The sequence below is a fragment of the Oncorhynchus nerka genome, linkage group LG18, assembly GCF_034236695.1.
Source record: "Oncorhynchus nerka isolate Pitt River linkage group LG18, Oner_Uvic_2.0, whole genome shotgun sequence".
In the NCBI taxonomy this organism is placed as follows: domain Eukaryota; kingdom Metazoa; phylum Chordata; class Actinopteri; order Salmoniformes; family Salmonidae; genus Oncorhynchus; species Oncorhynchus nerka.
Genome location: NC_088413.1, coordinates 39,326,069 through 39,340,751, shown reverse-complemented (window position 1 = coordinate 39,340,751; position 14,683 = coordinate 39,326,069). Strand labels below are relative to the sequence as shown.

General features: G+C 41.8%; 1 protein-coding gene across 1 annotated transcript; it reads right to left on the bottom strand.

The window, feature by feature from the left end:
- Window positions 1-1,021: 1,021 nt before the first annotated feature.
- LOC115146559 (STAGA complex 65 subunit gamma-like) lies at window positions 1,022-14,177 on the bottom strand. Its single transcript, XM_029688647.2, has 3 exons — window positions 13,961-14,177; window positions 13,553-13,753; window positions 1,022-1,595 (listed from the first exon to the last, which is right to left on the bottom strand). The coding sequence occupies exons 2-3, from the start codon at window positions 13,651-13,653 to the stop codon at window positions 1,328-1,330; spliced, it is 369 nt and encodes a 122-aa protein (XP_029544507.2). The 5' UTR covers window positions 13,654-13,753; window positions 13,961-14,177; the 3' UTR covers window positions 1,022-1,327.
- Between the last annotated feature and the right edge of the window lie 506 nt (window positions 14,178-14,683).

Here is a 14,683-nt window from a genome sequence, read left to right as displayed (position 1 = left end):
CAGCCATTGTAATTATTTAGCAATCTCGGATAAACAGTGCACGGTGACATAGCTCCCGTGCACCTATAGAAGCTGATAAGAACATCATTGTCTCTATTGAACAAGGACTACTGTGATCCTGCAATCGGTGAAAGACAAATACCACAATAATTGCTACAAAACATGACTCCATATTCAAATACACTACTATGGTGCATAATTATGTCTGAAAACTTCTCATCACTCATCATTTTTAAGGAGACTGGAAAAACACCCCAAAATAGTATCTAGCAGTGAAGTTTTCCTTTAATGTGAGATCTTGTAGTTTGTATGTGATTACATGTAATGCTGTGTCATGTTCTTCAGTGCATAGTGGATTATCTATGTTGACTGTGTGGTAATGGTTATGGTAATGACCATTATACAAACTGTATTTTTTCATCCCCCCTCCTCTCCCCTGTAACTATTCCCCAGGTTGTTGCTGTAATTGAGAATGAGTTCTCAGTCAACTTGCCGGGTAAAACAGGGGTAAACAAAACAAATTCCTGTAAATTACTACCTGTAATGATGGTAATGGTAATGACTGTTACATTAACTGTAATGATGGTAATGGTAATGACTGTTACATTAACTGTAATGATGGTAAGGATAATGACTGTTACACTAACTGTAATGATGGTAATGGTAATGACTGTTACATTATCTGTAATGATGGTAAGGATAATGACTGTTACACTAACTGTAATGCCGGTAATGATAATGACTGTTACATTATCTGTAATGATGGTAAGGATAATGACTGTTACATGATCTGTAATGATGGTAAGGATAATGACTGTTACACTAACCGCAATGATGGTAATGGTAATGACTGTTACATTATCTGTAATGATGGTAAGGATAATGACTGTTACATTAACTGTAATGATGGTAATGATAATGACTGTTACACTAACTTTATGTGACTTGTGGGACAAGACATGGGTAATGATTATTCAATTCAGTTGGTAAATAGTGTCAGTCCACACATTAATACCTTCAGCATCCAAAAGAGGGCATTTATTCATTTTGACATTAACACCGTCTCAAAGAAAGCATTTATCTGAGTTCATATTTTCTATATACATAATCATAAAACACTATAAGGAATGAAATTGCAATGTCTTATGTCTACAGCATCAGTTCATCGAGTGAGAACATGTCCCATCCAATCATTTCAGATCTGTTCCGCGAAAATGGAGAAGAGCATAGGAATCAGTTTGGAACTTTGCAATGTTTTGTATCATCACTTTCTATGTGCCCATGTTACCTTGATGGAAAAATAGCTGTCGCAAGTCTGAGAGGCTCCTCACATCTTCACTCTCTTCCTGGGCCTCTGGTTGAAGACTGCCGACGTGCCCATGAGGGCATAGGGCGAGTTGCTGCCGTCTGACACCACCCCTTTGGGCGAGGGCACCATGCTGTCTGCCTCGCTCATGGTAGACATGGGGCTCCCCCTCCTCGAACACGATGCCCCAAGGGCGCTTTGGCCTGACACCTGGCCCTCCTTGCTGTCCTGGGGCACCATCTTCACCTGCGACAGGTGCCACAAGGGGGAGCTTTTGGCTCTCCACTGCCTGTGAGGTACAACGCAGGCCAAAATGAAGGACAGAACAGGGTTACAATTGCTGTATATGAAATCATATAACATAGATCTTTGTAATTAAATCTATCATCTGAAAACAATGAATACAGGTAACATCATCACTGACTCTTTGTCCCGGAGGGTACAATACCAATGATTTTAATTAAAGTAAATAGGTGTATAAGTCTGTATCATATACTGTAGGTCTATATGAAGAACTGAAAATATATTTATATCAAATGCTAAATGATAGACTTTTATATGGTCAGTGTTATGCTATAATGCAAGCCACTGTTAGTATCAGTGCCATACTATTAGGATATAAAACAAACACATAACAAACTCTCTCATGTCACATGTCATACCCCTAGACTTATTCCACATTTTGTTGTGTTACAGTATGAAATTCAAAATGCATTAACTCAATGTTTGTTCTCACCCATCTACACAAAATACCCCATAATGACAAAGTGAAAACATGTTTTTAGAAATTATTTATTGAAAATTAAATACAGATATCTCATTTACATAAATATTCACATCTTTGACAGTGATTACAGATGTGAATCTTTCTGAGTCAGTCTCTGAGAGCTTTCCACACATGGATTGTGCAACATTTGCCCATTATTCTTTTAAAAAATCTTCAATTTCTGTCAAATGGGTTGTTGATGTCAGGAAAATAACCTCACACTCAACGTCAACAAAACTAAGGAGATGATTGTGGACTTCAGGAAACAGCAGAGGGAACACCCCCCTATCCACATAGATGGAACAGTAGTGGAGAGGGTAGCAAGTTTTAAGTTCCTCTGCATACACATCACAGACAAACTGAATTGGTCCACTCACACTGACAGCGTCGTGAAGAAGGCGCAGCAGCGCCTCATCAACCTCAGGAGGCTGAAGAAATTCGGCTTGTCACCAAAAGCACTCACAAACTTCTACAGATGCACAATCGAGAGCATCCTGGCGGGCTGTATCACCGCCTGGTACGGCAACTGCTCCGCCCTCAACCGTAAGGCTCTCCAGAGGGTAGTGAGGTCTGCACAACGCATCACCGGGGGCAAACTACCTGCCCTCCAGGACATTCATTATTCATCTCATATGCATACGTATATACTGTACTCTACATCATCGACTGCATCCTTATATAATACATGTATCACTAGCCACTTTAACTATGCCACTTTGTTTACTTTGTCTACATACTCATCTCATATGTATATACTGTACTCGATACCATCTACTGTATGCTGCTCTGTACAATCACTCATTCATATATCCTTATGTACATATTCTTTACACTGTGTATAAGACAGTAGTTTTGGAATTGTTAGTTAGATTACTTGTTGGTTATCACTGCATTGTCGGAACTAGAAGCACAAGCATTTCGCTACACTCGCATTAACATCTGCTAACCATGTGTATGTGACAAATAAAATTTGATTTGATTTGATCATTGCTAGACAACCCTTTTCAGGTCTTGCCATATATTTACAAGTAGATTTATGTCAAAACTATAACTCGGAACATTCACTGTCTTCATGGTAAGCAACTTCAGCGTAGATTTGGCCGTGTGTTTTAAGTTATTGACCTGCTGAAAGGTGAATTAATCTCCCAGTGTCTGGTGAACCAGGTTATCCTCTAGGATTTTGCTTATGCTTAGCTCCAATTTGTTTATTTTTTATCCTGAAAAACAGCTGTCCTTAATGATTACAAGCATACCCATAACATGATGTAGCCACCCCTATGCTTGAAAATATGGAGTAGTACTCAGTAATGTGCTGTATTCGATTTGCCCCAAACATAAGACTTTGTATTTAGGACAAAAAGTTAATTGCTTTGCCAAGGCTAATTCCTTGTTGCAAACAGTATGCATGTTTTGGAATATGTTTATTCTGCAAAGGCTTCCTTCTTTTCACCCTGCCAATTAGGTTAGTATTGTGGAGTAACTACAATTTTGTTAATCCATCCTCAGTTTTCTCCTATCACATACATTAAACTCTGTAACTGTTTTTTAACTGTCACCATTGGGCTCATGGTGAAATCCCTGAGCAGTTTCCTTCCTCTCCGGTAACTGAGTTAGGAAGGACACCTGTAATTAATAACTTCACCATGCTCAAGGCGATATTGTGGCGGCAGAGTAGCCTAGTGGTTAGAGTGTTGTACTAGCAACCAGAAGGTTGCTAGTTCAAACCCCAGAGCTGACAAGGTGCAAATCTGTCGTTCTACCCCTGAACGGGCAGTTAACCCACTATTCCTAGGCTGTCATTGAAAATAAGAATTTGTTCTTAACTGACTTGCCTAGGTAAATAAATATTCAGTGTCTGCTTTTTTTACCCATCTACCCTTCTTTGCAAGGCATTTCTGGTTGATTTTCAGATGTTATTTTTTAATTAACCTGTTGCTTCTACCCGGGACGCTTGCGTCCCAACTAGAGCTCTGGAAATGCAAATGCACTACGCTAAATGCTAATAGTATTAGTTAAAACTCAAAAGTTCATTAAAATACACATGCAGGGTATCGAATTAAAGCTACACTCGTTGTGAATCCAGGCAACAAGTCAGATTTTTAAAATGCTTTTCGGCGAAAGCATGAGAAGCTATTATCTGATAGCATGCAACACCCCAAAAGACCCACAGGGGACGTAAACAAAATAATTAGCATTTCGGCGTTACACAAACCGCACAATAAAATAGAAAACATTCATTACCTTTCACCATCTTCTTTGTTGGCACTCCTAGATGTCCCATAAACACTATTTGGGTCTTTATTTCGATTAAATCGGTCCATATAAAGCCTAGATATCGTTATATGTAGACTGTGTGATAAACGAAAAAAACATTGTTTCAAAACGTAACGTCATTTTTTAAAATTCAAAAAGTCGACGATAAACTTTCACAAAACACTTCGAAATACGTTTGTAATGCAACTTTAGGTATTAGTAAACGTTAATAAGCGATAAAATTCATCAGGAGGCGATGTAAAGATCATTAGCTGTCCGTCTGGAAAAATGTCCGGCTAGAAACTCAACGAAAATATCCGGTCCTAGACCGGATTAGATACGGTGTCCTGTATGTGTTTGACCAAGAAAAAACTCGAAGGGAAATGACAAGACTCTAGACACCCTGTGGAAGCTGTAGGTACTGCAACCTCAGTCAATTAATTGTGGTTCACGTTTATCAATGGGTTCAAGTAGCGCATGGATATATTTTCCCCATTTTCAGTGATCAGTTTTTCCTGTGCTTTTCGATGTAAATGCCGTTCTGGTAAAGCCACAGCAGTGATTTAACCAGTTTTTTAAACGTCTGAGTGTTTTCTATCCACACAGACTAAGCAAATGGATATACTATATTCCTGGCATGAGTAGCAGGGCGCTGAAATGTTGCGCGATTTTTAACAGAATGTTCAAAAAAGTAGAGGGTCGACTGAAGAGGTTAAATTATAAAATACAATTTTAAAAACATAATTCCACTGTGACATTATGGGGTATTGTGTGTAGGCCAGTGACAAAATAATATTTTTTAAATTCAGGCTATATCACAACAAAATGTGGAAAAAGTAAAGGCACTGTATGTAATCAACATTTCCTTATCAATTTGTATATAAATGTGCATTCAGTTCAGTTCAAAAGTATTTGACCTTCAAATGGATATTATAAAAGTTTCAATAAAACTGGCCTTGTTTAGACTAGTTGAGTATCTGGAGCATCAGCATTTGTGAGTTCAATTACAGTACAAAGGTTTTCAGCTGTGCTAACATAATTGCAAAAGGGTTTTCTAATGATCAATTAGCCTTTTAAAATTATAAACTTGGATTAGCTAACACAATGTGCCATTGGAGCCTATGTAAATATTCCATAAAATAAATCTGCCATTTCCAGCTACAATAGTCATTTACAACATTAACAATGTCTACACTGTATTTCTGAGCAATTTGATGTTTTTTTATGGACAGAAAATTAGCCTTGCTTTCAAAAACAAGGACATTTCTAAGTGACCCCAAACTTTTGAACGATAGTGTATACTGAACAGAAATATAAACACAACCTGTAAAGTGTTGGTCCCATGTTTCATAAGCTGAAATAAAAGATCACAGAATTTTCCATACACACTGTAGCAGGCTCTAGGGTGTGGAGTTTCCACACAGTTCAATAACCAAACACACACAGGGAGCACAACTAGAATGCAAATGGCGAATTTATTTGAGATATTTGCACACGGTGTGAAAGGTGGAGATCCAGCAACCAGTTCACCATGGGTAATCATACAGCGAATTCTCACGCTTGTCACATTATCCATAACACACATTTCCCTCTCGGTCCTCTTAATGCAGCCCGCTTCCTCTTTTATCCCCAAGCACTCAATGGCTTAATGATCCAACAGGTTGCCTCATTGGGACAGGAAGTTCATAAAAGGCTCGGGGGTGGAGCCAGCAGGCTGCAAGACACCACTCCCCTCACCTCTCCCTGCCATTTGCCACAGCAGAAAGTGTTTATTTCTCTAAAATGTGCACAAATTTGTTTACATCCCTAGTGAACATTTCTCCTTTGCCAAAATACTCCACCTGACAGGTGTGGCATATCATGAAGCTGCTTAAACAGCATGATATTTACACAAGTGCACTGTTACGGATACAGTTATCCTGTGTGTGTGTATCCTGTGTGTGTGTTTCTTTTCTCTCCTTCTCCCCTCACAGGTGAAAATCATCACTCCCCAATCAGTCAACAATCAATCATCAATCAGAAGACACACCTCCTCCTATTTCCTACCCTATCACAGTTCCTTCCCCATGGTTTAAAAACCCCATCATTTGTTTGTTCTAAAGCAATCTCTAGCTCAATCTCTCTGTAAATGCCATGTCTGTAGGTCTCTGTGTTTCACTCTCGCTTTGTGTCTTAACCTCTCTTTTGTTTGAGCACCTCCATAGCACTTTGTCATCACCTGTGAGTATTGTTTTTGGTTATGGTGTTTGTTTGTTTGTGGGAAAAGGGGGAAACCAAGACAAGTCGCCCATGGGCATACTCTACCCGTAGGTGAACTTTGTTAAATACACTAGTTAGAACTGGGCGGACCACCCACTGTATTTTTGGTTAGTTAGTTAGCTGTTGTTAAAGTAGGCTAGTCTAGCTTAGGGGTGTTTTTGAATACTTATTGTTTCTTTCCTTGGGTCCAGCTCAGCCCCTTTTCCTGCTCCCCCCATTACCGTGTGTTTATAAATAAACCTAGAGTTTGACGGTAGATTTCTGTTGTCGTGGTTATTTTGTGCACACTTTTACTTTGTCACAATAATAATTTGCATGAGTTATGTTACGGGTCTCATTACCATCCCCCCTAGACTGTCGGGCCAAAAGGGATTCGTAACATAAGTGGAGCCTCGTCCGGGATCTGTCATAACTGACACCCATGCCGCTCATGTAGATTGTTGTAGTGGTATAGTTCAGTGTTGAGCGTCATAGCTGAAGTAGCATTAGTGTTTGCTATTTTCTTTGGCACTTGTGAAGTAGTGTGAAATGACTACTTTTGATTTGAGATCCTTTTTGGATAACCCTTCGTGGGAGGTTTTTGACAAATGTCGTAGAGTTGATTTAATGACCTTGGCTGACCATTATTCAGTATCGATTCCGCAGAGTTTAGTTAAGGCGGAGGTTAAACAGCTAGTATTAAATGTATTGTTGGAAGAGCAGGTGCTTGTGTTACCGCTGCCTGAGCCTACTACCCCCTGTAGGGGATGTTGCTGCTCCTGTGAGCCCATTGGTGTCTGATAATGAGGGAGAGGCTAAAACACCAGCCACATTGTCCCGTTTTGATCCACTCTCCCCACTGTCAAATGGTGATGCCAGGAGGGATGTCCGTTTAGCACAGTTCCAACTGGAGGTGGAAGAGAGCCCAAATTAGGCGAGAGACTCTCCAGTTGGAGATATGTAAAATAGATGCAGAAAAAGAACGAGAACAATGACATTTGGAGATGTGTAAAATTGAGGCAGACAGAGAACAAAGGCAGTTGGAGTTCAAAATGCGCCAGATGGAACTGGAGGCAGAGACAGCGAGGCTAGCCTCCGGTCCTACTATGCCTGTTTGTGAGCCGTCCTCACCTGCTGTGTCCTCAAACACGTTTGACATTAGTAGGCAGATTGCCTTATTACCTTTGTTCAGAGAGTCAGAGGTTGACTCCTATTTTTGTGTATTTGAGCGTATAGCCGTAGCATTGAAATGGCCTGAAGAGGTATGGTGCCTATTACTTCAGTGTAAATTAACTGGTAAAGCCCAAGAGGTTTTGTCAGCGCTACCTCTGGAGGACAGTCTGAATTACGAAGTGGTCAAAGCTACTGTTCTTCGTGCCTATGAGCTTGTGCCTGAGGCATACCGACAGAGATTTAGGTCTCATAGAAAGTCTTCTAGTAAGACTTATGTGGAATTTGCTAGAGACAAGGGAAATCTGTTTGATAAATGGCATGCTGCTAGTAAGGTAACTGATTTCAACTCTCTCCGGGAGTTAATCTTGTTGGAAGAGTTTAAAAATTGCTTACCCGAACGCATTGTAGTTTACCTAAACGAACAGAAAGTATCCTCCCTGGCAGAAGCGTCTGTGTTGGCAGACGAGTTTGTGTTGACGCACAAGCGTGTGTTTTCGGCTCAAACTGAGAGTAGAGCTACTGAGTTTCCTACCTTTAGCCCTAGTCGGCCAGCAGTAGTATATCAAGCACGCCAGAAGAATGAGCGTCCCTGTTTCTATTGTCATAAAGTAGGACATATGATTAATGATTGCTTCCTGCTTAAACGCAAACAAGGGATGCCTCTTCGTGCCAAGCCACCAACAGGTGTTGCTCTAATTCGTACGGTTGTGAGGTCTGCAACAAAACAGGTGCCTCAGGGTAACTGTAGTTTGAAAGTCTCAGTCCCCGACCGCAGTTATGAACCATTCATTTTCGAGGGGTTTGTGTCCCTAACGAATGACGAAGCGTCTCAGCGACCGGTTAAAATCCTTAGAGATACTGGTGCGGCGCAGTCGTTTATATTGTCTGATGTGTTGCCCTTATCTGACGATACATACTGTGGTTCCAGTGTGTTAGTGCAGGGTATTGAAATGGGTTTTGTCCCAGTGCCATTGCACTTTGTGAAAGTACACTCTGAGTTAATCAGTGGAATATTCAGAGTGGGGGTACGCCCTATGTTGCCAGTGAAAGGTGTGACCTTTATAATGGGTAACGATATTGGCGGAGGAAAGGTAGTACCCGTATTGGAAGTATTGGATAAAAGTGACCACTCTCTCTCGAATGAGCTGGCACAGAGTTATCCACATGTGTTCCCCGCTTGTGCTGTCACTCGTGCTCAGGCACTACAAGAGGGTGACGAGATAGATTTGTCGAACACTGTACTGTTCAAAGAGGTTGATCAAGAAGATGGATTGTGTGATACCTCCGAGAAGCTGATCACCTCTGACAAACAGCCCAGGAAAGAATCAAAGAACGTTGAACTTATTGCTGATGCAATACAGTTACCAGTCACTCGTGAGCAGCTGATTGCTAACCAAAAGGTTGACAACAAGCTTGCTAAATGTTTTTCTAGTGTTGTCTCATTGGAAGATGTGAAGAAGAACGTGGCTTACTTCATTGATGGTAATCTCCTCATGCGTAAATGGAAATCCCATGTTGACGCGGATGGAGATTGGAATGCTGTTTACCAAATAGTGATTCCTACAGCCTTTCGACAAAATGTGTTATCCCTTGCTCATGATCACCAGTGGTCTGGTCATTTAGGAATCACAAAAACTTATGATCGGATCCTTCGACATTTCTTTTGGCCGGGTTTAAAACAAGATGTGGCTCAGTTCTGTCGGACATGCCACACATGTCAGATAACAGGAAAACCAAATCAGGTTATTCCTCCCGCTCCTCTTTGTCCCATACCTGTCATAGGTGAACCATTCGAGCATGTGGTGGTTGATTGTGTCGGACCGTTACCGAAGACAAAATCGGGTAACCAGTTTTTGTTAACGATAATGTGTATGGCTACAAGATACCCCGAGGCCATTCCTCTGAGAAGGATTACAGCCCCGGTAGTGAGTAAAGCCTTAATAAAATTCTTCACGACATTCGGGTTACCTAGGGTGGTACAAAGCGATCAAGGTACCAATTTCCTATCCAAGCTCTTCAAGCAGGTGTTAAAATCCTTGTCAATTACGCACCGTGTGTCAAGCGCCTATCACCCAGAGTCTCAGGGTGCACTTGAAAGATGGCATCAGACACTGAAGTCTATGCTACGTAAATATTGTTTGGAATCTGAGAAAGATTGGGATGAGGGAGTTCCTCTAGTTTTGTTTGCTGCTCGTGAAACTGTGCAGGAGTCCCTAGGTTTCAGCCCGGCTGAACTGGTGTTTGGTCACACAGTGAGAGGACCAATGAAAGTCCTTAAAGAACAGTTCTTGTCCCAAGAGTTGTGTACCAGAGATGAGAATGTGTTGGACTATGTTAGTCGCTTTCGTGAGCGCCTACACCAAGCTTGTGCTCTCGCAAAGGAAGCTCTGTCTTCCTCACAGAGGAGCATGAAAAGACACTATGATAAAGAGGCTGTTTCTCGTCCACTACAGCCAGGTGACCAAGTACTGGTGTTATTACCTGTTCCAGGATCTTCACTGTCAGCTCATTTCTCGGGTCCTTATTTAATTGAAAAGAAAATAAGTGAAACTGACTATGTGCTTCAAACTCCTGATAGACAACGCCAATCTCGTGTGTGTCACATTAACATGTTGAAAGCTTACCACACCCGACCCATCACACAGTTAGAGAGTTCAAAAACAGAGGAAGGTACTGCTGTCTCCTCTGCTACTACTGCTATGATAGTGGACTGTCATATTGATGATGTTGATGGCTTGGAGTTGCGCAATACTCAGCAGCAGTGTGTTAGATTGCCCAACTCAGAAATGTTGCTGTCTATCCAATCCGGTCTGGTTCATTTAACGGATGGACAGGCCAATGATATTGTGAGGCTACTACACAGTTTTCCATGTCTCTTTAATGACGTTCCTACTCGCACAAATGTGTTGGAACATGACATTAATGTTGGAAATGCTACACCTATCAAGCAACACCCATATCGTATCAACGCTTCCAAGAGGAAGATAATGAGGAATGAGGTGAAATATTTGTTGGAGAATGACCTGGCTAAGCCAAGTTCAAGCCCTTGGAGTTCTCCTTGCATTTTGGTTCCTAAACCTGATGGTACGTCCAGGTTATGTACGGATTATCGAAAGGTAAATTCTGTCACAATGCCAGATTCGTTCCCGTTACCCCGACTGGACGACTGTATCGACACTATTGGTGCTGCTAAGTATGTAACCAAGTTAGACCTCTTAAAAGGTTACTGGCAGGTTCCGTTAACTTCACGTGCTTCTGAGATTTCTGCCTTTGTGACCCCAGACAACTTCCTACAGTACTCAGTCATGGCTTTTGGGATGCGAAATGCACCAGCCACCTTCCAACGACTGGTTAACTCCGTATTAGCTGGTGTTCCTAATTGTAGTGCATACCTTGATGACCTAGTGATTTATTCGTCTGAGTGGTCAGATCATGTTGACTCTCTAAGGGTAGTATGTGAACGGTTGGCAGCTGCTTCTCTAACCCTGAACTTGGCAAAGTGCGAGTTTGGGAAGGCTACTGTTACCTATCTCGGTAAAGAGGTTGGCCATGGACAGGTGCGCCCTGTTGATGCCAAGGTCTTGGCTATAACTGCATTCCCTGCACCTACCACCAGACGAGAGCTACGCCGCTTTTTAGGGATGGTTGGCTACTACCGTAGCTTCTGTAAGAACTTCTCTGCGGTAGTTGCTCCATTGACCGATTTGCTTAGTCCAGCTAGATCATTTGTGTGGTCCCCTGATTGTAAGAGAGCTTTTGAATCAGCGAAAGCACTCTTATGTAGTACACCTGTACTTGCTGCTCCAGATTTTGAACAACCGTTCAAACTTGAGGTAGATGCTAGTGCCAGAGGTGCTGGTGCTGTTCTACTGCAGCAGGACAAGAGTGGAGTGGATCATCCCGTTTGTTATTTTTCACGTAAATTTAATAAATGTCAAACAAACTATGCGACAATAGAACAAGAAGCTCTTGCTTTGTTGTTGGCTCTGCAATACTTTGAAGTATATATTGGTTCCAGTGCCCTACCCGTGATTGTATATACTGACCATAACCCCTTAGTTTTTCTCCACCGAATGTACAACCAGAACCAGCGCCTTATGCGTTGGGCGCTGATTGTACAAAATTATAATTTGGAGATCCGCCAAAAAGGGTTCTGATAATGTGTTGGCAGATGCTTTGTCTCGTGTGTGAAAATTATTTCTGTATGTTTTGCAAGGTTGTTGCTTTGTGATGAGTATTCATTGACATACTGTAGTCGCAGCCCCTAGGGTTGCTCTTTTAAGGGTGGGAGTGTTACGGATACAGTTATCCTGTGTGTGTGTTTCTTTTCTCTCCTTCTCCCCTCACAGGTGAAAATCATCACTCCCCAATCAGTCAACAATCAATCATCAATCAGAAGACACACCTCCTCCTATTTCCTACCCTATCACAGTTCCTTCCCCATGGTTTAAAAACCCCATCATTTGTTTGTTCTAAAGCAATCTCTAGCTCAATCTCTCTGTAAATGCCATGTCTGTAGGTCTCTGTGTTTCACTCTCGCTTTGTGTCTTAACCTCTCTTTTGTTTGAGCACCTCCATAGCACTTTGTCATCACCTGTGAGTATTGTTTTTGGTTATGGTGTTTGTTTGTTTGTGGGAAAAGGGGGAAACCAAGACAAGTCGCCCATGGGCATACTCTACCCGTAGGTGAACTTTGTTAAATACACTAGTTAGAACTGGGCGGACCACCAACTGTATTTTTGGTTAGTTAGTTAGCTGTTGTTAAAGTAGGCTAGTCTAGCTTAGGGGTGTTTTTGAATACTTATTGTTTCTTTTCTTGGGTCCAGCTCAGCCCCTTTTCCTGCTCCCCCCATTACCGTGTGTTTATAAATAAACCTAGAGTTTGACGGTAGATTTCTGTTGTCGTGGTTATTTTGTGCACACTTTTACTTTGTCACAATAATAATTTGCATGAGTTATGTTACGGGTCTCATTACCATCCCCCCTAGACTGTCGGGCCAAAAGGGATTCGTAACATGCTCCATGTGCTGGGAACAATAAAAGGCCACTCTAAAATGGGCAGTTTTGTCACACAACACAATGCCACACATGTCTCAAGTTCTGAAGGAGTGTGCGATTGACATGCTGACTACAGGAATGTCCAACAGAGCTGTTACCAGAGAATTGAATGTTCACCATAAGCTGCCTCCAATGTCATTTTAGAAAATTTGGCAGTATGTCCAACCGGCCACACAACCGCAAACCATGTGTAACCACACCAGCCCAATACTTCCAACTCATTGGGTCCTCCCAGGCCCATCCATGGCTGCGCTCCTGCCCAGTCATGTGAAATCCATAGATTATGGCCTAATGAATTTAAATTGACTGATTTCCTTGTATGACCTGTAACTCAGTAAAATCATTGAAATTGTTGCGTTTATATTTTTGTTCAGTATATTTGGACATTTGTTTATTTTGTCTCTCTATTCTCCAGGATTTTGGATTTGACATCAAATGATCTATATGACACAATTGTTCAGAATGTCACTTTAGCATTTTTGGGAGGGTATCATCATTATGCATCTGTACCTATCTCACTCGTCATTACTCATGATTCATTAATGATTTGTCATAATCGTGGTAGCATCAAAATTAACGTAAGGCGTCAGACAAAGTCTAGTCATTGCGTATGAGATCAAATACTTCACTTCAGACCACATTCTGTATTGTCGCCTCATAATAATTTCATCTCAATTCCAAAATGCTGGAGTACGGAGCCCCAAAAATGACAATGCTAGCTTCACAGTCCAAATTCATACAGTATTATGGGGTATTACCAGACTGACTCTCGTTGAGGGGCCCCCAGAATCCCCATGGGGAGTGTCTGCTCCCCGGAGCCCAGGTACACCTTAGGCTCCTCACTGACGGAAGGCAACATCACTCATGGGTTCCTCTTTGAACAGCGGGGTCTTGGAGTCCTCCAGGGCCTTCTCCGGGTTCACCATCCGCTCGTACTTATCCGACAGCTCCTTGCTGATCTGGGAACAGCACCAGGGGATAAAGAGAGGGTTAACAGTGGTAGAAAGCTGCTGGTTGGCCTAGGAACAGCCTTGGGATAATGGTAGATAGCTCCTGGCTGACCTAGGAACGGTACGGGGGGATAGAGATTTAACAGTGGGATAATCTAACCTAAACAGGCTAAAATTGTAAAATAAACTACACAGGGTGCAGGTGCCTGGTCTCACCTAGCCATGACATGTTCAGGAATGAAGGAAGAAATGCAGACATAATTTCTAATGGTGAAGGGCTCGCCTTTGCACCTGCATGGGGAGAGGGGAGGATGAGAGAAGAGAAAGAGGGGGAAAAGATGAAGGAGGGATGAGAGAGAGAACTAGCTCACAGTAGAAAACTTAGACCATTAACTGTGATAATTCCTTCCCTCATTGTTGCCGGAGCACTGTTCACCACATTCTTCTACTAAACTAAACAATACAATCATAATCCATTTAGCTTATCTTTAAGTGTCTTGAATGCAGTGTTCAATTGGTAAACATAGAGCTCAATACAAAAAATGTGGCTTCTTTGAGACCTTTCATAACGTGGCAATGAACGCCACATTTTTAACACACTATCTTTTTACTGGCAGCAAACATTTCCTACAGGCTATGGTACCATATCTTCACTAGCATTACTTGTTATCTCAATCATTTTAATTGCCTCCTCATAGGAGATTCAATTGACTGCTCTAACTTTTGCTACCTCAATCTCCTTAACCCTTACAGGGTACTCCAGGAACTCGGGATAATGATCCCCACCACAACTGCAACACCGTCGCCCTTCTACAAACCGTTCATCAATATACTCTTTCCGTCTGCACACACTTGTAACATGGCTAAATCCTTTACAATTCTTACACTGCAATGGTTTGGGGATGAAAGCTCTTCACATGCGTAGGTATATGCTTTGTT